Consider the following 22,088-nt stretch of genomic DNA (forward strand, 5'->3'; position numbering starts at 1 on the left):
TTATCCCCAGCACCAGAATATTCAGGCTATTTAAATACACCACACCAACTCTCCCCCACCCCCACACACAACGCCCAGTTTTTACATTACCATAACAATAAGCACTCTGAACAATTTAAAGCTCCTTTAACATTAGAAGTGACTTTACCTAAGACTATTACTTAAATGTCTTTTAATTGCATTTGATTAATGCATTCCACGAAGATTCTAGAAGCAGTATTCATCAACCAGAAACTGCACTCTTAATTAAGCGTGTTCCTCATTTCAACTCCAAAGATGGGACAGAACGGTTGTCACAAATCTACAGAGCAAAAACATACAACTATAAACTATCTAAAGATTAAGAAAAAGTAAAATATTTCTATCAAATTCCCAAGCAGGATGCCTCCCTTTTTCCTTAGGCAGGAGTTACTGGTAAAATAAACTCTAGAACTAGAGTCTAGAAAATGCTGACATTTTCAATCCGAATACTCACAAGTCCTTTAACATCAAAATTCACTCTACTACTGTTCACGTACAAAATGAATATTCAGTGTGGATATCTGAAACTAGTCTCACACACCAGCAGGAAAAGGATACCTCGCACCTCTTCTAACCGTCCTACAATACCCTCAGGTAACCCAGAGGCAAAGCTACGACAGCTGCCCTTGGCCTAGGCCGTCAGAAACAGCCTAAGAGCGGGCGGTGGAGGGGGCGGGGGGAGCAATAACCAAGAGACCAGATCTTTTTCCAGGGCTACTGTTTCCAAGCAAAACAACCAGGGCCCAAAGAGACCGCGAAGAGAACTGGAGACACTGTAATCCCGAGAGAAAGGGGGGGGGGGGGGGGGGGTTGTGCACGTAATCCCAAGAGAAAAGGGTGCTGAGCGCCGAGGAGGAAACTAAGTATCCCCATGCATCTTTAAGACCCACAGAAACAACAACAAACCGTAGGGTCTGTCTGCTCGCAGGAGCACCAGATGGAGTCCCCGAGGCTGAGACAGTTCAGCCGACATACTCCGTGGGTAGTGGATAAATCAACCGATGATGAGAGGGAAAGGGGGATGCCAAGCGAATAAGCCACTGGATGGGGGAGACAAAGACTCTGGGGGTGATCAAGTGCCAAACGGAAAGGTGAGAGGAAAACAAGTGAGAAAACGGAAGAAAAATTAAAAGGCAGAAATCTGGTGCCTGGGCTATGGCAGGTCACGGAGCTACCGAGTAGAGAAGGGCACAACAAAGGGGCACGGGAGGAAGGACAGCTGAGATGAGGAGATGGAAAAGGGATGCGGGGCGCGACGGGTCGGACAAAGCGCCCAAGGCGGTGAAACAAAGGGCCGGGGGTAGAGAGTCGCGGGGGGCAGCGGGAAAAGACAAAGCGCCCGGGGCCGGGGGCACCGGCCGGGCGAGGAGGCGGCGACCGCCCGGAGGAACAAAGCTGCGCGGGGCCGGGAAGCAGGGCCCGCGGGCGGCGGCGCGAGAGGCGCGCGACGGGCACGGCGGGCACGGCGCCCGCGGGCCCCGCGCGCCCGGCTCCACTCACGCCCGCACCCGCCGGCGTCGCCGCCGCCGCCGCCGCCCGCCCTCACGCGCGAGAGCCCGAGCCACGGCGGCGCAGAGCGGGGAGCGCACGGCCACACGCCGCCGCCACCGCCGCGCTCGACGCACGCGACGCCGCCCCCGCGGCCCCGGACGCCAAGCGCGCCGCGGCCCCCGAACACGCTGCCCGCCACGGGCTGCGAGACGCCCGCAACTTTCCCGATTCCCAGCGCTCCGATTCCCCCAGACTTACCCTGTCACAACAGGCGCCATCTTCCACAAACTCTCGCCAAAACTCCAACCCTCGCGAGATTCCCCCTGACGCCTTCCCTGGTCCCTCTCCCCCGCCCCTTCCCTTTTCCCTCACTCCTCAATTCCACCCAGCCCCCGCGCTTCTTTTCCCCTCGCAGCCGCCGCGAAGAGCCAGACGCCTCGCGCCGCCCGCGGAGTAGGGGAGCCTGCTCGCTGCCTTCCCTGGAAACCTACCCAAGCGATGGAGCATGCGCAGGCGGCTCCTCCGCGGGCGAGCCCTCAGTGTGGTCCATGGGGAGCGCTCCGGTTATCCGGGTTTTGGGACGCGCCCTGAGGGACGTACGTGGAGACTGAGGAAAACCGGAGGGGATTACAACGGGGACGGGGAATGGAGGGGTCAGGAGGCGGGGCCGAGGGGAAGGGAGGAGGGGTCCTGGGAAAATCTGCCGCGTTTCACAGGCCTAGATGAAACACCTCCTCAAATGGGTGTTTTCCAAGTGGCTTCCCGCTCACTCTGGTTCCCAGCCCTTTTCATTCATTCAGACGTTCATTGGACGCCTCCCTTATGCTAATGTCAGCGTTAGATGCTGGAGCTACAGAGATGCCTGGAGTTCTGCAAGTGACAAACCTAGAACTGTCTTCGCTCATTGGGTCCCCCGTGCTAGCGCATAGACAGACAAGTTACAACGTGGGCTGACCCTCCAGAGCTCTGTAAATGGAAAACTTTTGCAGTTCAGCTCTGTGGACTTAACTTTCTTCTCCTTGGGTGTGAAACGAGGTCAGGCCAAGGCCTCTGGCAAAGACACCCCTCATGTCCACCTCTCTCACGCATGTTAGGGCTCTGCGCAGTTTTCTCCAGAAGTGAAAACTGCGTTGGAATTGAGAGCCAACACTCCCCCACCCCGCACTCAAACCAGGGGTGCCGCACTCAAACCAGGGGCGCAGATTGGCCTGCTGTGTGAGCCTTTTTAGCACCTGATCGCAGTCCCCAGCCGTGTGTGAACGCAGGGGTAATGGGGGCAGACCCTGCCCAGGTCCTCCCGTGGGCCTGGCAGAGTGAAGGACGCTGGTCGCTGCCCGAAACGTACTTCAGGCAACCTAACCCTGGAAACACCGGAGCCAACTTGGTCCGTCTGGGCATTTACCAGGAGGAAGAAGGGCCTGAATCCTGACCCCTTCTTCCTACCTGCAACATCCCTTTCTCCACCTCCAACCCACCCCCACCCCCACCCCCGCCCCCGCCAGCCTTGCCCTTTCAATTCCTAGAGATTCCCAGATCGAGCACTGCCTCCTGTAGGGAGCCCCAAAACCCGGAGAACTGGAATCCGCTGCCGGAGACCTGCTGAAGGCGCTGCAGGATTGGCGCGGCACGCGCGAGCGGCACTGCGCATGTGCCCAATGCGGGCAGCCCAGTCTCACGCTACACCTCCTTCCCACCGCCTTCCACTACTCAACTCAGACACAACACGGGCCGTGGGAAATTTCCTAAACCTCGCGAGAACGCGCCCACTGTTGCCTATGCTTTCGCCCCCAAATCTCGCGGAGCCCAGGCGGGACAGGTGTTTGTCTAGTGCAGCTCCAGGCGCTGTTCGTGCCGCGCGTGCCCGGGCGGCGGGCGGGGTGGGAAGGGAGCGGCTCGCCGCGGAGGCGGGGCGGGTGGGCGCGTGGCGGGGAGCGCGGGGCTGAAGGCCGCTGGGAGGGGGCACGACGTGTTGCACACACACGCCGCGTGACACTTTGTGGAAGAAAAATGGGTGGCGGGGTGGGCGGGCTGTAAAGCAAGAAGGGGAAGCCAGGAGATTAGAAACTCCTCTTGGTGCTTTTGGTAAGAGGTCAGACTGTAGGGCAGGAGGAGCCCCAGGCCGATCCCCCGGGGAGGTTTCCTGTCGCCTTCCTCGAGCCGGGTACTTTCCTAAAATGTGTTTGACGCCGCACCCCCGGCCTCCGGGAGCTGACGGCCCCCACTGTCGGGTTTGAGTCATGCCTCTGAGTCACCTAGTCTGGCCACCACTTTACTTGGTTTAAAACAAGTTCAGATTTCCTTAGCTACTCTCTTCTAGCAATTGGTTGTTTTCTTTCTGATCTACCCGCTGGCCTCGCGAGTTGGGTAGGGAAAGAATAGTGCTCTCTGCGCTTCTGCACTGTCGCCCGCCTCGCATTCAAGGACACAATTTAAAAATTTCTCTCCCCTAATCTCTTCCTAGCTTTTCGAAGTAATTCCTATATATCAGTTTCTGTTCTTGTGGGTTTTACTTTCCTTTCCTTCCACTAATAAGAGTTAAACTGTTGGCTTTGCTTTCCTTCACCTTTCTATTTGCTGAAATAGTCATTCCATTTTAGGTATTGTTTCATCAGATGCTTTAGCGATGACTGGTTTCAGTGTATCCCTTCTTTTGAATTGTTGGACCAGTGAATTCGTGGTTACATTCTTCAATCAGGCGCGTTTCATATTGTCCTGGTGTGGTTTCTGTACCAGCTTAGCAGGGCATTCTCAGGAACTGGTGGCTTAGTGACATCACGGACCGGCAATTAGTTTTGATTCAGTTAGAATTGAGTTTTGATTTTTGGAGGACAGTGAGTCCTCTGATAGAGGCTCACGTTCTGCTTGTTGCGTAGTGGACAAGGAATCAAGTTTTTGAGTTGTTTGCAGGATTTTTAGTTATGTGTGATGATGTGTGTGCGTGCATTTTCCTATCCCTTTGACTAAATATTTCACAGAGAAAAAGCTGTAAGAATATTTAATACTATAGCTCAGTGCAAGTCATATTTGGAACGGGATAGCTCTGCCCATGGGCAGATTCGTCGGAGCCTTCATTCCAAGAAGGCATTTCAGTCGTGGTCTAGTCCAGGCCATTTACTTAATTTGGAATCATGGCCATCTGAGAGTCCCAGCCACGGAAAGCCACGGTAACCATAAGCCAAGTCACAAATCATCTTCACCCTAAAACATGCACTGCCTACATTCTTTCCCCATTTCAGTAAGTGACAACTCCAGCCTCCCACTTCTCTAAGCCAAAAACCTTGGAATCATTCTTGCCTCCTTTTCCTCCCACATCCAACATCCAGTCTAACCAAATCATGCCAGCCATTCCTACAAAATAGACCCACAGTCCAAATACTCCCACACCTCCATGGCTACCAACCCGGTGTGACCCATCTCCTTCCTCGCCTTGTTTCTAGAAAGTCTCCTAAGTGGTTCTCCCTTCTTCCATTCTTGCCTCCCACCCCCAGTCTGTTGTCAATAGAGCATTCAGAGCAACCCTCTGGAGCTCTTTATGGTTTTCCCATTTCACTATAAGGATTTATGCCGTCTGACCTGCTACCCAAATCCCCTGATGTCGCTGACCTCACCTCTTCCTCTTGCCTTTGCTCACTGAGCTCTAACCAGCAGTCTGACTTGCTGTTCCAGGACATACCGGGGACACTATCAACTGCTTTTGGTCTTTCCTTCAGATACCTTGTTCATTTTTTTAACCGCTTTCCAACCTTTGCTGAAACGTCACCTTCTCAGCGAGGCCTTCCCTGACCACCCTTCACAAAAGTGACTCCTCATACTCTCTAGTCCCTTCTTTATTTTTTCCCAAAGCACTTATAACTTAACATACCACATATCATACCTGTGTGTTGTGTTTCCTCTCTACCTTCTCTCGTTATTCTGTAACATTAATAATGACAGGGACTTTTGTCTATTCGTTGTTTAAACCTAAGCCACTAGAACAACGTCTGGTGCGTGATAGTCGCTCAGTGTGTATTTACAGAATGAACAGTATGTCTTCTCTACAGCAGAGGAGAAATGATTCTGGAAGCTCACTAAGCCTCCTAGGGTTGAAAACAGTATTGGGGTTAGACCAACAAGAAATACCCCAGTGCCAGCCTGCCTGGGGAGAAGAGATCCTATAGAGTAATCATCTGTGTTGACTTACTGCAAAAAAATTTCTTGTTCCTGGGCTAGGCCAGTAGATGAATTCACACTTATTCAAAGGGTTTCCTTTATTCATTTTAGAACCTCAGGAAAGAAAACACTATTGGAAGGATATTAAGAAACAGGTATTTACGTATGTTGCTAATGAGAGTGAAAATACGTATAATCTTTATGAAACCATTTTATACAACTTGTTAATCTGTTAATACTGTTAACCTGTTAATCCTACAGTTGCATTTCTAGAAATCTAGACTACAAATATACTCACACATGTATGAAATTACCTATATATTGCAGCATTATTGATGGTAGAGAATACTGGTAACAACCTAAATGTCAATCAAGAGGTGTCTTATTTAACAAAAAAAATGGGGGCACCTGGGCGGCTCAGTCCTTATGCACCCGACTTTGGATCATGATCTCATGGTTCGTGAGTTCCAGCCCTGCATCAGGCTCTGTGCTGACAGCTCAGAGCCTGGAGCCTGCTTCAGATTCTATGTCTCCCTCTCTCTCTGCCCCTCCCCTTCTCATGCTCTGCCTCTCTCTCTCAAAAATAAATAAAGTTAAATATATACCTGAAACTAACACTGTATGTTAACTATACTGGACTTAAAATTTAAAACTTAATTTAAAAATCGTGATATATTCAGGGCACATGGATGGTTCATTCGGTTGAGCGTCCGACTCTTGATTTCAGCTCAGGTCATGATCTCACAATTTCATGGGTTCCAGCCTCGTGTTGGGTTCCGCACTGACAGCGTGGAGGAGCCTGCTTAACATTCTCTCCCTCTCTCGGCCCCTCCCCTGCTCACACTGTCTGTCTCTCTCAAAATAAATAAACTTAAAACAAAAACAAAAAACCCAGGCACCTGGGTGGCTCAGTCAGTGGAGCATCCGACTTCGGCTCAGGTCACGATCTCATGGTTCGTGGGTTTCAGCCCCACATCGGGCTCTGTGCTGACAACTCAGAGCCTGGAGCCTGCTTTAGATTCTGTGTCTCCCACTCTCTCTGTCTGTCACCCCTTGCACTCTGTCTCTCTTACAAAAATAAACATTTTTTTAAAAAATCATGATATGTTCATAGAATTGAAGAGTATGCATCTGTTAATAAGCCCAGGCTGCTTTTCATGTACTTATATGGAGCTATCACAAAGTTTAGACTACAAGATACAAAACAGTATTAGATAAATACATACCTTTTGCTTCTATGTATCTAAAATGGCTCTGGAATAGAAACTGTAACAATGCCTGCACAGCATAAGGGATTCAACCGTTGGAGGATGTAGGCAAGAAGAGGACTTATCTCACAATCTACTGTCTTGGATACTTTGACTTTTTTTTTTTAATGCTTTGGTTTTTTTTTTGTTTGTTTGTTTGTTTGTTTGTTTTTAATTTTTGAGAGTGGGAGCAAGGTAGGGGCAGAGAGAGGGAGACTCAAAATCCAAAGCAGGCTCCAGGCTCTGAGCCGTCAGCACAAAGCCCAACTCTGGGCTCGAACTCACAAACTGTGAGACCGTGACCTGAGCTGAAGTTGGACGCTTCACCGACTGAGCCACTCAGGCACCCTGGATGTTTTGAGTTTGGTACCAAGTGCATATATTGCCTACTCAAAATATAAAACATTAAAAAGGGGGGAAAGAAAAGGGAAAAAATGTGCGAGAATAAAAATAATTGACCAAAGAAAATTATTTCCCTTCTGTTTGCTATTAAAATTATTTTCTAAATTTTTTAATTAATTTATTTATTTTAAGAGAGAGAGAGAAGAAGGGAGAGAGAGAGAGGGAATGAGTGGGGGAGGGGGAGGGAGAGAGAGAGAAGGGGGGAGAGAGAGAGGGAATGAGCAGGGGAGGGGGAGGGAGAGAGAGAGAGAGAGAGAGACAGAGAGAGAATCCCAAGCAGGCTCTGCTCTGCACTGCCAGACCAGAGCCCAACATGGGGCTCGAACCCACAGACTGTGAGATATGACCTGAGCCAAAACCAAGAGTTGGACGCTTAACCAACTGAGCCACCCAGGCACCCCCAAAATTAGTTACTAATAGAAGTTATGTACTTGACCTACCATCTCAGTAGAATTAACTGCAGAATGGTCAGTATTTCACTCCAGCCATCGGGCAACCCTGAACTCATAAGCAAACCCATTCACACAGCAAGTTTAGAGTCCCGACCATCCATGTCAGACATCATCTTTGGTGGTTTAAAAAGCTGGATAATGCAGAGACCTCAGGGGACTCCCTGGCCAACAGAGTACACAGACTGGCTGCTGTGTAATTCTAGGACAGATGTAGTTTAGTGGCATTGGAGTACAATGGAGGAAGCACCTAAGTCTTGACTGATGGACCCTGGGAAACCTTGCAGAGATGACTATTGAACTGACTCTTGATGGAGGGGAGTTCAGAAGACAATCAGAGGAGGAAGAAACATGAGAGGCACAGGAAACAACATGTTCAGGCTCTGAGGTGTGAAAAAGCATCTTGTACTCAGGGGAACTCCAGGTGGGGGGGTTGGTGCATGTAGAAGCAGGGGGCAGGCATCCTAAACAGGGTCATAAGAAGGACCTGCAGAAAGGTCCTCAAAACTTGGCATCGGCATCAGCTGCGTCCCACTCCCTAAGACTCTAAACGAGTTCATCTGGGCTGAAGCCCGCGAACAGGCATTTCTAGCAGGCTGGTCAGGGATTCTGATGCAAATTGTTCATGAGCCAAACTTTGAGAATCTTTGTTGTAGGGGGTAGATGTAATCTTTCTTCAAGAGGCTCACGTTTGGGGGCACCTGGGTGGCTCAGTCGGTTGGGCGTCCGACTTCGGCTCAGGTCATGATCTCACAGCTCGGGAGTTCGAGCCCCTTGTCAGGCTCTGTGCTGACAGCTCGGAGCCTGGAGCCTGCCTCGGATTCTGTGCCTCCCTCTCTCTCTTTCTCCTCCTCAGCTCATGCCCTGCCTCTCTCTCTCTCTCAAAAATAAATAAACATTAAAAAAAGAAAAAGGGGGTTCACTTTTGGGGCGCCAGGGTGTCTGACCTCAGCTCAGATCATGATCTCACAGTTCATGAGTTCAAGCCCCGAGTGTGGCTCTGTGCTGAGAAGACAGAGCCTGTAGCCCACTTCGAGTTCTGTGTCTCCTCCTCTGCCCCTCCCCCATCATGCTGTGTGTGTGTCTCAAAACCAAATATTTAAGAAAAAAAAAGTTTCACATTAAAGGGAGTAATCGCATGTAGTTTTCTTTAAAAAACAATAAACACTATCTAATATGAAAAGGCATGAGTTTGGGAGCCCCCGAGTGTATATATCCAATAGGTATGTGAAGCAGTTAGTGGCAGTGACATAAGCACATTCATGAAAGGGGCATGTTTTGCTGTGGTGGTTTAAACCACAGGGACATATTTCAACAATTCTTTTATTCTAACACTAAATTGCACCATCTTCTATTAATGAGGCACAGTGAAACATTGAACATCAGCCTCATGACGGAGAACGTGGGCTCCAATGCCACATAGTATGGATTCTGGCTCTAAGACCTTAGACATGTTACTGCCTATTGTCAGTGCCTCAGTTTCCTCACCTGTAAAATGGAGGTGATAGCACCTAATTCATAGGGTAGTCATGAGAATTCAAAATGTGTATTATGTCATGAGGATTCAAAGTGTTTATTATGTCTAAGTCATACAGAATGACACCCGGGACATAATTGCTATGGTGGTGTCAGTTTGTATCATTATTATTTTTATCCAATAAATCTATGAGTTGCATTCACCTAATGAAAATTATTGCAAAGCATGTGAAAATATCTTTAACACTTCAAAAATCAGTGTTGAAATTGCTGAATATAGGGGTGCCCGGGTTGGTCAGTCGGTTAAGCATCTGATTCTTGATTTCGGCTCAGATCACGATCTCACAGGTCTCGAGAGCAAGCCCTCCTTCGGGCTCGTGCTGACAGCATGGAGGCGGTTTAGGATTCTTTCTCTCTCCCCCTCTCTCTGCCCCTCCCCCGCTCACACATGTGCCACCCTCTCTCTCTCTCAAAAAATAAAAAATAAGTAAATGAATAAACAGCTGACTACAGTGGCAATTTTATCCAGATTGGTGTGAATTCATTTCTTTAGCCTCTCCCACTTAGAAATAGCAGTATCACTATTATTATTTAATTTTCGGAGGTGCACGGGTCCTAAAAGGTTGGAAACCTGTTGTAGATAGGCAACGAGAGCCTCTCAGGATGTAAAGCAGGGTTTGATGCGATGGGATGGCGTGCTTAAGAAAGCCTGACAACTCACATTAGGTATTTGGGACTGTTTACTCCAGAGAAGTTTCTTGTGGTTTTCATTCATCTTTATACCTTTTTTACTTCATACCTTTTTTAATACCAATATTCCCATCACTTTCTACTCCATGCTAATTAAGGTCAATAAAATGTACAGGGGATTGAAAGAGTGTTCAGGATTCCATCAGACTGTGTAACTCTATAAGGAAAACAAGGATTAAAAGAAATAAAGAGAGCATTGGAAATGAGTCACAGATTTGCCTTCAGGAGAACTTGAAAAACAAAAATAAATATTCATTCTTTTCTTTCCAATGTATTTGACTTTCACAGTATTCTTTGGCCCTGGGAATTTGATCTTTTTTTTTTTTTTTTTCTTTTTTTGCAGGCCCAAGTTTGGCTTTACATGAGTTGCTAACATGTGCAGCAGTTCAAGAAGGTGAAGTAAGAAAAAGAACGGGCCATTTACTCCAGTGATGTGGAACGTGAATGGAATCAAATGCACATTTGGTGTGTACAAACCTAATAATTTGTCAAAAGTTTTCATAGCTAATGTAATTGGAAGAAAATGTTTCCACGTGGGATTGATATGCCTTGTTCTTTTTATGATATAAACAAGACAAAGCCAGTTTTACAAACAATGACAAAACGACAACACTTTACAAAACAAGAAAATACCATATGAATCATAAAATACCAGTTATTTGTTGACAAAGGAATATATATATATATATATATATATATATACACACACACATGTTGATTTCCTAAACTTTCCACCTGGTCATGTATCACATATTGCACTGGTTTTTGGTTCTGTGTTGAGTCAGTGTTGAACACCATAGTTAAAAAACAGCTGGCAGGGGGCTTCAGCTCAGGTGATGATCTCACGGTTCATGAGTTCGAGCCCCATGGTGGGCTTCGTACCAACAGCCCGGAGTCTGGAGCCTGCTTGGGATTCTGTGCCTCCCTCTCTCTCTGTCCTTCCCCCGCTTGTATTCTGTCTCACTCTCTCTCCAACATAAAATAAAACATTAAAACAAATAAAAAAAAATAACAACAAATAAAAATTAAAGAAAAAAAAAAGAACAGCTGGGATATGAAGGAAAGAGCACCGGACCAGCTCTACCATTGAGTCCCACTACCAGCCAGAAGGCCAACTGTGGGAGCAAGCTAATTTTTCCTCAACTGCTAATGGGGAATGTAGAACCTATTGCTTAGGGAAGTTTCGAGAATTCGTTCAGGTATTACATGAAATAACTATATACATAGTACGTACTCTGTAAATGTTACCTCTTTAGGAAAATCACCCATACTGATGCTGAGTTTTGTTTTGTTTTGTTTTTTCTCTATTAGTTGGACTAAGGCTACCTCAGAGATTCATTGCATAGAACAAACTAGATAATTATGTAGTTGAATAAATGGAAATAATTGTCTCTCAGTAATTTTATTGTATTTGTTTTTGGTTGGCACATTTATTTGTAAAAATTTGACTATGGTTATATAGGAAATCAAGAGAACAGAAAAACACCCCTACATTTTCTCCTCTGGCCTGTGTTACTATTAACCTTGGGCACAGATGGCCTTTACCAGTTTTTCAAAGAAAGCCTTTATTCTTTGCATCTGTGTTACTTTGTGTCATAGATAGTGTAATGATAAGCATCAACTGGTAGATATGACCTTTGTGGCTAGCACCCTTGCCCAAAATAGACTAAGATCAACTTTGGAGCCAGTCTATTCAAGCACTGACAAATAGTGAGAGATATCAGTTCCTGTCTTCTGAAATACCTATGCAGACAGTCGACTAAGAATGCCCTTAAACATCATGATCAAAGTTGTACATTGTCACTTTTAATGATTGCCATTATATCAATATCATCCACATTTCTAATTGTAATTAATTTTTAGAAGTTTAATTATTCAACATGTAGGAATTAAAAAAAAAGATCTTGTGAAATTACTGTAGGAAAAAAGGTATCTAAGATAATTTCTAATTAGGCTATTAATAAATATTGAGTATGGACTTAGTTTTATGCAATAGGTATGTCTGAAAAGTTTCATCTCAATCTCATAATGATTTATTTCATTTCTAAAAGGCTTTAGAGAACCTCTCCATTTAAAGATATCTTTAAAAACCATGTCAGGGACACCTGACTGGCTCAGTCAGTAGAGCATGAGACCCTTGACCTCAGGGTTGTGAGTTCGAGTCCCACATTGGGCATAGAGTTTACTTAAAAAAATAAATAAATAAAAGTCCATATGTGTTTTTAAAAAACTAAATAAAATCAAATTTTAAAAAAAATGACTCCGTGTTAGACATTATAATTGGTATTATTGTATGTGTAGTTTTTGCTACTTAAATAATTATTTAACTAAATTTGATCATAATTAGAATCCTAGGGGAGGTAAAATAATATATAGTAAGGTGTTATGAATAGCCCACTAGTGGAAAAAACATTTCTCAAGATCTTAACTACAAATCTCCTCCCATCTAAGTACTTTGGAAAGATTTGGAAATTTATGCATGCTTCTTTTTTTTTTTTTCTCCCAGCTTTCCAAACACTTGGCTTAAATTCTACCCTCAGAATCACTCTTGACTTCAGTGAGAGTTATAAACTATCGTCTGAGAGAAGGATTTGGCTCCTACTTTTCAAGTCTAAAGTTCTCCAGAAATGTTCTTATGAAATGCGAATCTGATTTTCATCACACAGTTTTACCTACATAGCATCATATTTTCCTTCACCAGCAAACACTAAGTATTTTATTTTTAACTTAGCAAAGCTATATCTGTATTTGCATGGTACTTTCCAAGTTTCCGAAATAGGCAACAAATCAAAGAATCTAGGCAAAAAAAGGACTTAAGAACTGAAAGATAACTTCTGAAAAACAGATTACATACAGAAGTATTTAGTTTTATGCAATAGAGGGTTTTTGAAGATTTTTATGCCAATCTAACACACAAGCAAGCAGCTTGCTATTTAACATTTTTTATTTATTTTTGGGACAGAGAGAGACAGAGCATGAACGGGGGAGGGGCAGAGAGAGAGGGAGACACAGAATCGGAAACAGGCTCCAGGCTCCGAGCCATCAGCCCAGAGCCTGACGCGGGGCTCGAACTCACGGACCGCGAGATCGTGACCTGGCTGAAGTCGGACGCTTAACCGACTGCGCCACCCAGGCGCCCCGCAGCTTGCTATTTAAAGGGATACTGTGATATGCAATCTGTGAACCAATAGTAAATATAATTGAGTCTACCTTGTCCCAAGCCTTTTTTCACAAATATCATCTCCCTCAGTCCTCAGAACAAGGGGGCAGGTAGGGGCTTTTATTCTTGTTTCTACAGATGAGGCTCAGAAAGCATGACTTATTCAAGTTATACCTCTAGAAGTGGAGTTTCTGATTGTCAGTGAGTTTTGGTCTTTTACTATAGAAATTCCAATGATTTTATTATTACAATCTGATAGAGAATATCTTCTGTCAAGTACTCAGAGTAACTGATTATAATTTTAATAACTTATTTACAAAAATATAAATGGTAAGGAATTTAAAAAGATTTATTTTTAAATAGCTGTTTATATGAACTAGTAACAGTGAGTGGCTAAGGGTGGGTAGCCAAGGCAGGGAGAAGACCTAATACCCTTGTAGATTTTTGGGGGGTATGTTTATTATTTTAAAAAATAATTCACCAAAGACACCACAAGAGAAGAATACTGAAGACTAGTAAATAGAGGCACAAAATCCTCAACAAAATACAGATGGCCCTTAACTTACAATGGTTTGACTTACAATTTATTGACTGTATGATGGTGTGAAAGTGATATGCGTCCAGTAGAAGCCATACTTCAAATTTTGAATTTCGATCTTTTCCCAGGCTAGTGATTTGTGGTACGATCCTCTCTCATGGTGCTGGGCAGTGTAGTAAGCAAGATGCAGCTTCCAATCAACCATGCAATCATGAGGGCAAACAACTGATAGGCTTACAACCATTCTGTGCCCATACGATCGTTATGTTCTTCGCTTTTAGTATAGTATTCAATAAATTACATGAGGTACTCAATACTTTATTATAGAGTAGGCTTTGTGTTGGATGATTTTGTCCAGCTTAGGCTAGTGCAAATGTTCTGAGCATGTGTAAAGTAGGCTAGGCTAAGCTGTAATGTTTGGAGAGTTAGGTGTAGTAAGTGCATTTTTGACTTATGATATTTTCAATTTATGTTGGATCTATCTGGACATGACCCCATCATAAGTCAGGTAAGATCTGTACTAGAGAATACCAAACAAACTAGGAATAGAAGGAAACTTCTTCAACCTGATAAAGGGCATCTATGAAAACTCCAGAACCAATATTTAAAGGTAAAAGACTGATGTTTTCCCACTGACATCAGGAAGAAGGCAAAGATTTTCATTCTCACCAATTGTATTCAACATTGTACTGGAGGTTCTAATCAGACAATTTGGCAAGAAAATTAAATAAACGGCATCTAGAGTACAAAGAGGAAAACTATCTCTATTTGCGCATAACATGATCTTGTAGAAAATTCTAAGCACTACACTAAAAAAGTATTATAACTAATATACAAGTTTAGCAAGGTTGTAGGATACAAGGTCAAAATACAAAACGCCTTTATATCACCAAATATTTTCAATGGATGAACCAAAAATAAAATCAGGAAAACAATTCCATTTATAACAGCATAAAAAGAATTAAATACTTAGAAATAAATTTAATAAAAAAGTTTAGTTTTTATATTCTGAAAAATACAAAACACTGTTGAAAGAATTTAAAAAGATCTAAGTAAATGGAAAGACATCCCATGTTCGTGGATTGAAAGATATGATTTTTAAGACGGCAAACTCCCAGATTGATCTGTAGAGTCAACATAATAACTATCAAAGCCCCAACTGTCTACTTTGCAGAAATTGACAAGCTGTTCCTAAAATTCATATGGAAATTCAAGGAAACCAGAATAGCCAAAACGATCTTGAAAAAGGACAAAGTTGGAAGATCTATACTTCTGCTTTTTAAAACTTACTACAAAGCTATAGTAATCAAGACTATATGGTCCTGGAATAAGGTAAACACACAAATCGGTAGAACAGAATGAGAGTCTAGAGGGAGGCCTGGGTGGTTCTGTCAGTTAAACAACTGACTCTTGATTTCAGTTCAGGTAATGATCTCATGGTTCAAGGGATCGAGCTCGCTCTACATCAGGCTCTGTGCTGACAGTGCAGAGCCTGCTTGGGATTCTCTCTCCGAATCTCTCTACCCTGTCCCTGCTGGTGCTGTCTCTCTCTCAAAATAAATAAGTAAACTTTTAAAAAAAAAAGAAAAAAGAATGAGACCCAGATATGAACCCTCACATTTGTGATCAATTAATTTTCCAACAAGAGTGTCAAAACAATTTAATGGGGGAAAAAATAGTCTTCAACAAATGGTGCTGGAACAACTAGACATTCGCATGTAAAAGAATGAACTTGGGCCTGAACTTCATAACATATATAAAAATGACCTTAAAATGGGCCAAAGTCCTAAATGTAATAACTAAAACTGTAAAACTCTTAGAAGAAAGCATTGAAGTAAGTATTCATGATCTTGTACTAACAATGGTTTCTTAGATATGACAACAAAGTACAAGCAACAAAAGGAAAAAAAAATGGGTAAATTGGATTTCATCAAAACTAAGCTTTTATGCTCAAGAAAGTGAAAAAGGCACCCCACAGAGTGGAAGAAAATATTTGCAAGTCATATATCTGGCAAGGATCTAGTATCCAGAATATGTAAACACCAATATATAAACAATTCTGAAAACTTGAGTAATAAAAACTACAACCTAATTGAAAAATAGGCAAATGATCTAAATAGACATTTCTTCAGAGAAGATATGTAAATGGTCAATAAGCTCACGGGAAAATAGTCAACATCATTCGCCATCCAGGAAATGCACATCAAAACCACAGTGTGATATCATTTCACACCCACTAGGATGGCAGTAACCAAAAAGACAGATATTGACAAATGTTGGCAAGGATGTAGAAAATCAGAACGCTCACACATTAATGTGATGGAAATAAAAAAATGATGAAGTCACTTTGAAAAGCTGTCTGACAGTTCCCCGAATGGCTAAAGGTAGACCCAGCAACCTCACTCCTGAGTAGATACCCAAGAGAACTGAGAACCTGTGTCCACACAAAAGCATGTACATGAATAAGCATGGCGGCATTATTCATAATAGCCCAAAAGTGGAAACAACCCAAATGTCCATCGACTGATGAACAGGTAAATACAATGTGGCATATCTATAAAATAGAATGTTAGGTCGCAAAAAGAAATGAGGTACAGATATATGCTACAACATGGATAAATCTTGAAAACGCACTATATGAAAAGAAGTGAGTCACGAAAAGTCCCATATTGTACGATTCTGCTAATACGAAGTGTCCAGAATAAGTAAACCTATACAGATAGAAATCAGTTAACAGTTGCCCAGGGCTAGAAAGAATGGGAGTGGGGGATGGGAGTGACTGCTAAAGTGTGAAGGACTCTTTCTGGAGTGATGAAATGTTCTAAAATTGTGGTGACGAGGGACACTTGGGTGGCTCAGTCAGTTAAGGGTATGGCTCTTGATTTTGGCTCAGGTCATGATCTCATGGTTTGTGGGATCGAGTCCTGCTATGGGCTCCACACTGAGGGCATGCAGCCTGCTTGAGATTCTCTCTCTCCCTCTCTCTCTGCCTCTCCCCTGCTCGTGCTCTCTCTCTCAAACAAAAAAAAAAAATAAGTAAACATTAAAAAAAATTTTATGATTGCACAGCTCTGAATACACTCAAAACCACTGAATGTGCAATCATATGGTATGTGAAGTATGTCCTGATAAAGCTGTTAACAACAACAAAAAAAGGTAGAAAAAAATTAAACTGTAACTGTATTCAATTACGTGATATTTTTTGTCTTAGTCATTTGCTGAGATAAATATGTGAGTGTAGGCAAATAAACAATAAACTCCATAGAAAATTAAATAATCATCACTATGTCAGTTGATTTATCCTCTAGTTAGATTTATAGTAAGTTTGAGATTATATTTCTCGCAAGGATAAGATGTCTTTACATTTGAGAAGTGGACTGATCTTATTTGAAGATAAAAGTCATAGTTGAAATGACTGAGATCCCCGAGATCACGAGTCACATGCTCTCCTGACTGAGCCAGCCAGGAAACTCTACTCCCCACTTTTAATAACTAAGGAAGCTGTGGCCCAGAGCAGTTAAGTAACCTTCCTCAGTGCACACTTGGTTACAGACACAGCTAGAATGGGAATACTGCGGGCTCTTCTGACCTTTCCTATAACGTGTCCTCTGCTAGGCCTGCTGGGTCACTTTCTCTTTCATTACCATTGGTAAATTGAGATCCCAAGGCTGGGATCCTAGGGTAGGGTAATTACGTAATGGGTATGTTAATGTTACCTTGAGAACCTTAAAAACTGGGACACCATCCCTAGGCCCCTGGTGGGAGCTGGTGATGGGGGTGGAGAGGTGTGGGGGAAGGAACTGGAAATAGAATTTCCTAATTTCCAAATGTGCTGGAAAAGATGAAGTAATTGAAAAGAAAATTCCAAAGTTCCTTCCAGCTCTAAAGTTCAGTCAGTTTAAGGCTCCACCTTAACAGAGCTGAAGGTACCTGGAATTCAGATAACAATTTCTTTCCTCTCCTGACTTAGTCTTGTTCAAGATACACAGACTGACGTGTCTCCCTCAGGGTTCCAATGACTACAGATTCACCAGGAAGTGTGTTTTCAGACTTTTTCCCTTTGGCTGTACCCTGTTGGCAAAATCCATGCCAGAATTATCTTTGCAAATTTCGCTCTTTTATACTTATTTAGAGAAATTATCCTTAGGCCACATATTTAATTTCAGTCTATCCTGTGTCTACTTCTTGTCCTTTGCTAAAATTGCCTTTGAATATGCGACAAACTGCAAAAACCACTTTTTAAAAAATCTAATTATTTTTAGAATGGGGAATATGTACCCATGGAACAAAATTTAAAATGTACAGAAGTGAATGCACATAGAGTTGAGTTGCCAGATCTGGCAAGCAAAAATACAGGACACCAGTTAAAATACAGTTAAATTTCAGATAAACAACAAATACATTTTTAGTATAAATTTGTCCCATCCAGTATTGGGGACATATTTGTACTAAAAATTAATTAGTTGTTTATCTGAAATTCAAATTTAAGTGGGCATCCTGCATTTTAGCTGTTAACACTAAATGGCACAGAAGAGTAAAAATCCCTCTGGTTGCTGTCTCCCAGGGAACCAGTCAGTTACCCTTTCAAAAGAAAATCCTGTAACCAATTTCTTGAGTATCCTTCCAGGGATATTCTATAATTAACTTTCTTTTTGCAGCAAAGTTTTCAAGGCTCGATACAAAATAGATTTTGGAAAAAAAAAAAAAAAAAAAGAAGGATCTAAACCAAATATAACAGTGTCAATGTTTTTAATTTGGACTCCTGACAGTTTACTAAAGGAAGTTAACGGAGGCCATGTGATGATACCTCGGGGAGGGATATTAGTTCATACCAACTGGGTAGCCTTGAATGTGTTCCTTAACTTCTGAGATCCTCTACAAAAGGAGGTTAATATTAATACTCACCTCATGCATTTACAGTGAATAATAAGTAACTCATGTAATATGCATGCAAAATGCCCGGCACAAGGTAGGCGTGGGATCAGCAGAGGACTCTCTTCCTGGATATTTTAGGGTATTCATTCATCTGTAACTTTCTTAAGAAGTTCATCATAAAGGCCTCTGTCTGGAAACAAAGGCCAGATGAACTAAGACCGTCTCACTATAACCTTCTAAGTTTGCCACTGGGTAACTCATTAATTCAGTTTTCTCCTTACAGCCTCTACTCCACCACATACGTCATTCAGGGTCCTAATGCCTCAATGTATCCTTTCCTACTTTCACTTATTGAATCTATTCCTCTGTCAACCATGGATTCAAAAAAGTATTTACCGAACACCCACTCTGAGCAAGGCATCAATCTAAGTACTGGGGAGACAGGTTTGAGCAGGTAAGACAAGATCATTGCCCTAGTGTTCAGGGATGGAGACAGAGATAATAAAAGGGTAAACAAATAAGTCGGACTATTTTGAATAATGATAGAAATTGTGCAAAAAATTAAACAGGAGTGGAAAACAGTAGGGGGAGAGGGAAGGTGACTTTATTCAGATCAACTGCCCTATTCATAGTAAATTCCTTCCATTGTACTTAAGCTGCTGGAAGTACTTTAATTGTGTCATTCCTTTAGAAAAGTTTTTGAACAATGCAAGTAGAGAGCAGCAACCTTTACAATTTTAAGTTCCTTAGACTCAGCGGTATGTAGCTACCAAGATCTTTCAAAGGTGTGGACGTGGGTATTTCTACCTTTCTTTGGTAATGTCTCCATGGGAAAACGAAAAGTGATAAGCATTCGAATTCTGAGTGCAGATAATTAATGAGCAAAACCTCAGACCCGTTATTTACATATATAATTCACCCCAGACACACACATGCACACACGCACACACATCCCCAGTGCTGCAAGTTGGCTATTTTCACACCCAGATCAGAATAGGACAAACCAGATTTGAAGCCATCTTTCTGCCTTTTTATTTATGCCAGTTAACCCATGATTTCATGCCATTTCCACTTCTCCAAAAGCCTCACTTCTTCATTAAGAGGTTTTCATTAAAAAAAAAAAAAAAAAAATCACTGTAAAGGAAGTTGGGATATGATGAAGAGGTTTGGCATTAAGTATTTCAACATCGTTAAAAAATCAAAATATAATAACTTCCCACCTCATTTTGCCTGTTAGGTCACATGTTATCAGAGCTCATATTCAGAGATAATTATCTATTTGTAACGGAGTGATCCCTAAATTATTTTTAAAGCAGTTTAACTATCTTTTCTGAGAAGCTCCTTGTTGTTTGCCAGGATAATGCAGTTCCTGTTCGTGCCTTATAACATTAATACAATTCATATGAAGAAAATCTTCTTCCTTTGCTTCTCCCAGTGAAATGATGCATTTTCGTGATGATTGAAAGCAAAACAGCTGAAAATGCTATATTAGTTCACAAAAATTTCTCAGAATAGAGTATTAAAACTGAAACTGACACATTACGGAGGTGGTAAAATCTACTCACATTCAATTATTTATGGACAGAAAAAAAGATTAGATACCATCGGTGTTTGCAGATCTACGTGATGTGTCAACAATGATGTTGAACATAAGCATGAAATTTATCCTCTAAATAAGGATGTTCTTCTAAACCAGGGTTAGAAAACTTGATTCATGATTAGACTCATAAAATTAACTAAGGTATAAAATGAGAAATACTTAAGGTATATTATTATATTGAAACTTAGCTAAGACGATGAGAATCATTTTGAAATGTGACTGCTTTCCAGCTTCTTAGTTGACTCCCCCTCCCCTGCCCTGTCTCTTTTTTTATCTTTTGAGGTATAATGTATATTTATTTCAGGGATGCCTGGGCGGTTTAGTCGGTTAAGCGCCCCCGACTCTAGATTTTGGCCCAGGTCATGATTTCACAGTGCATGGGACTGAGCCCTATGTCGGGCTCCGGGCTGACAGTACAGAGCCTGCTTGGGATTCTTTTCTCTCTTTCTCTTTCTGCCCCACCCCCACAAGCACAGTTGCTCTCTCTCTCTCAAATTAAACATTTATCAATAAATAAATAAATAAATAAATAAATGTATATTTATTTCATTGCCTCATTCTTGTTTTAGTCTCTTTCTTTCTTTCGTTCTTCTTTCTTTCTTCTTTCTTTCTTTCTTTCTTTCTTTCTTTCTTTCTTTCTTTCTTTCTTTCTTTTGAGTGGGAGGGAAATGTGGTATTTCTTCAAAACAGGTTGCATATTTTGTGGCACCAATACAACTTCCGCTGTTCTACCTTATTTCTTAGACGTCTAGATTTTCAATGCTTCTAAAATGGTTCGTCTCAATTCTACTTAAACTCTTTTTACAAATTTCTTTCTTTTTTTTTGTTTTTTAGGGTTTTGTTTTTGTTTTTTAGGATGATGATGATGATGATGATGATGGTGATGATAGTAATCTTACACCCAACATGGGGCTTGAACTCACAACCCCGAGATCAAGAGTCACAGGCTCTTCCAACTGAGCCACCCGGGTACCCCCAGATTTGCTTCTTTAAAGTGTTTTTTGAGAATATTACTTTGTGTGTCAATAACTCCACCTGTGTCTCTGCCTCTAAAATTCGGATTTTTTTTGACTTGGTGATATCGCTTTTGGTTTTGTCCCTTGTTGTCTTCTCTACCACCTGTTTTCATCCTGAGTCTGTCTCTACAGTTAATAATACCTTAACTAATGTGCTAAAAACAGGCTCATCAAGAATACTGCTTTGAACTTAAGTTTTATAGGAATTTATAAAACCAGAATGCTCCCTCAAATTATGATTATATTGAGCAAATATTAGTTATTAAGAAGATCCTTTAAAACCTCTTCTTCCTCTTCACTCACTGCAAAGGGTTTGGCTTCTTTTGGAGGCACACAGCCAGTATGGAACACGGCTTTGCCCATCTCGTGCACATCCCCTGTAGGGTTTGTAGAACTTCAGCCCATAATCCCCTCTTGAAAAAACACTCTGATTATTTGTGCTTATGTTGGTTCCAAATATTACAGTAGTTTCTGGATTTTTGCCACATTCCTCTCTAGATGGTCATTTGGGAGACTTTGTTTATAATGCGTGTTTTGAATGAAATTTTAAAATTCCAAGACCACAGGATGTAAGACTGAATTGTGGGTTAAACTTAATTTTGCATGTTTTCAAAGCGGCCCTCCTTCGATTACAACAATAGCAAACATTGAATAGAAAATCAGAGAGGGTATGTTTCTTCCAAGGATCAGTATATGAAAGAATATGAGAGAAGCATGCTGTTTCCAAGGATTAAGGAATGTTTTCAAAATGGCCTACAATGTTCCGTTGGTGCTTTAGGTAAATTAAAACATTAAGCTGTTTTATGGATATCAGCAGAAACATTTTCTTTATCAATTGTGCTAATTGTGACTTTAAAATCAGAAACAAAATCCTGAGTTTAAAATAGCATCCACCCCCCAAAGAAATTAGTGAT

The 22,088-nt window shown here is 42.2% G+C and overlaps 1 protein-coding gene across 12 annotated transcripts in view; it reads right to left on the reverse strand.

Annotated features, from left to right (window-relative positions):
- The window catches only part of RBPJ (recombination signal binding protein for immunoglobulin kappa J region), a 218,420-nt gene that overhangs the window by 100,446 nt on the left and 95,886 nt on the right, over positions 1-22,088 (reverse strand). For 2 of the 12 annotated variants that reach the window (XM_019453560.2, XM_053901636.1), the window contains exon 1: positions 1,771-1,976. The exons of 2 other annotated variants lie outside the window; for them this stretch is intronic. Coding sequence is in view for 3 of the 10 variants with exons in the window: in XM_019453562.2 (XP_019309107.1) it covers positions 2,004-2,062 (59 nt within the window). In the remaining 7 variants the exon portion in view is untranslated. Of the gene's footprint in view, positions 1-148; positions 243-927; positions 1,442-1,770; positions 1,977-2,003; positions 2,097-22,088 lie in introns of those variants that run through there. 8 more of the 12 variants (XM_019453553.2, XM_019453554.2, XM_019453557.2 and 5 more) reach the window with 6 other exon arrangements.

This window comes from Panthera pardus, unplaced genomic scaffold, assembly GCF_024362965.1.
Source record: "Panthera pardus isolate Hobbes unplaced genomic scaffold, ASM2436296v1 HiC_scaffold_13, whole genome shotgun sequence".
NCBI lineage: Eukaryota > Metazoa > Chordata > Mammalia > Carnivora > Felidae > Panthera > Panthera pardus.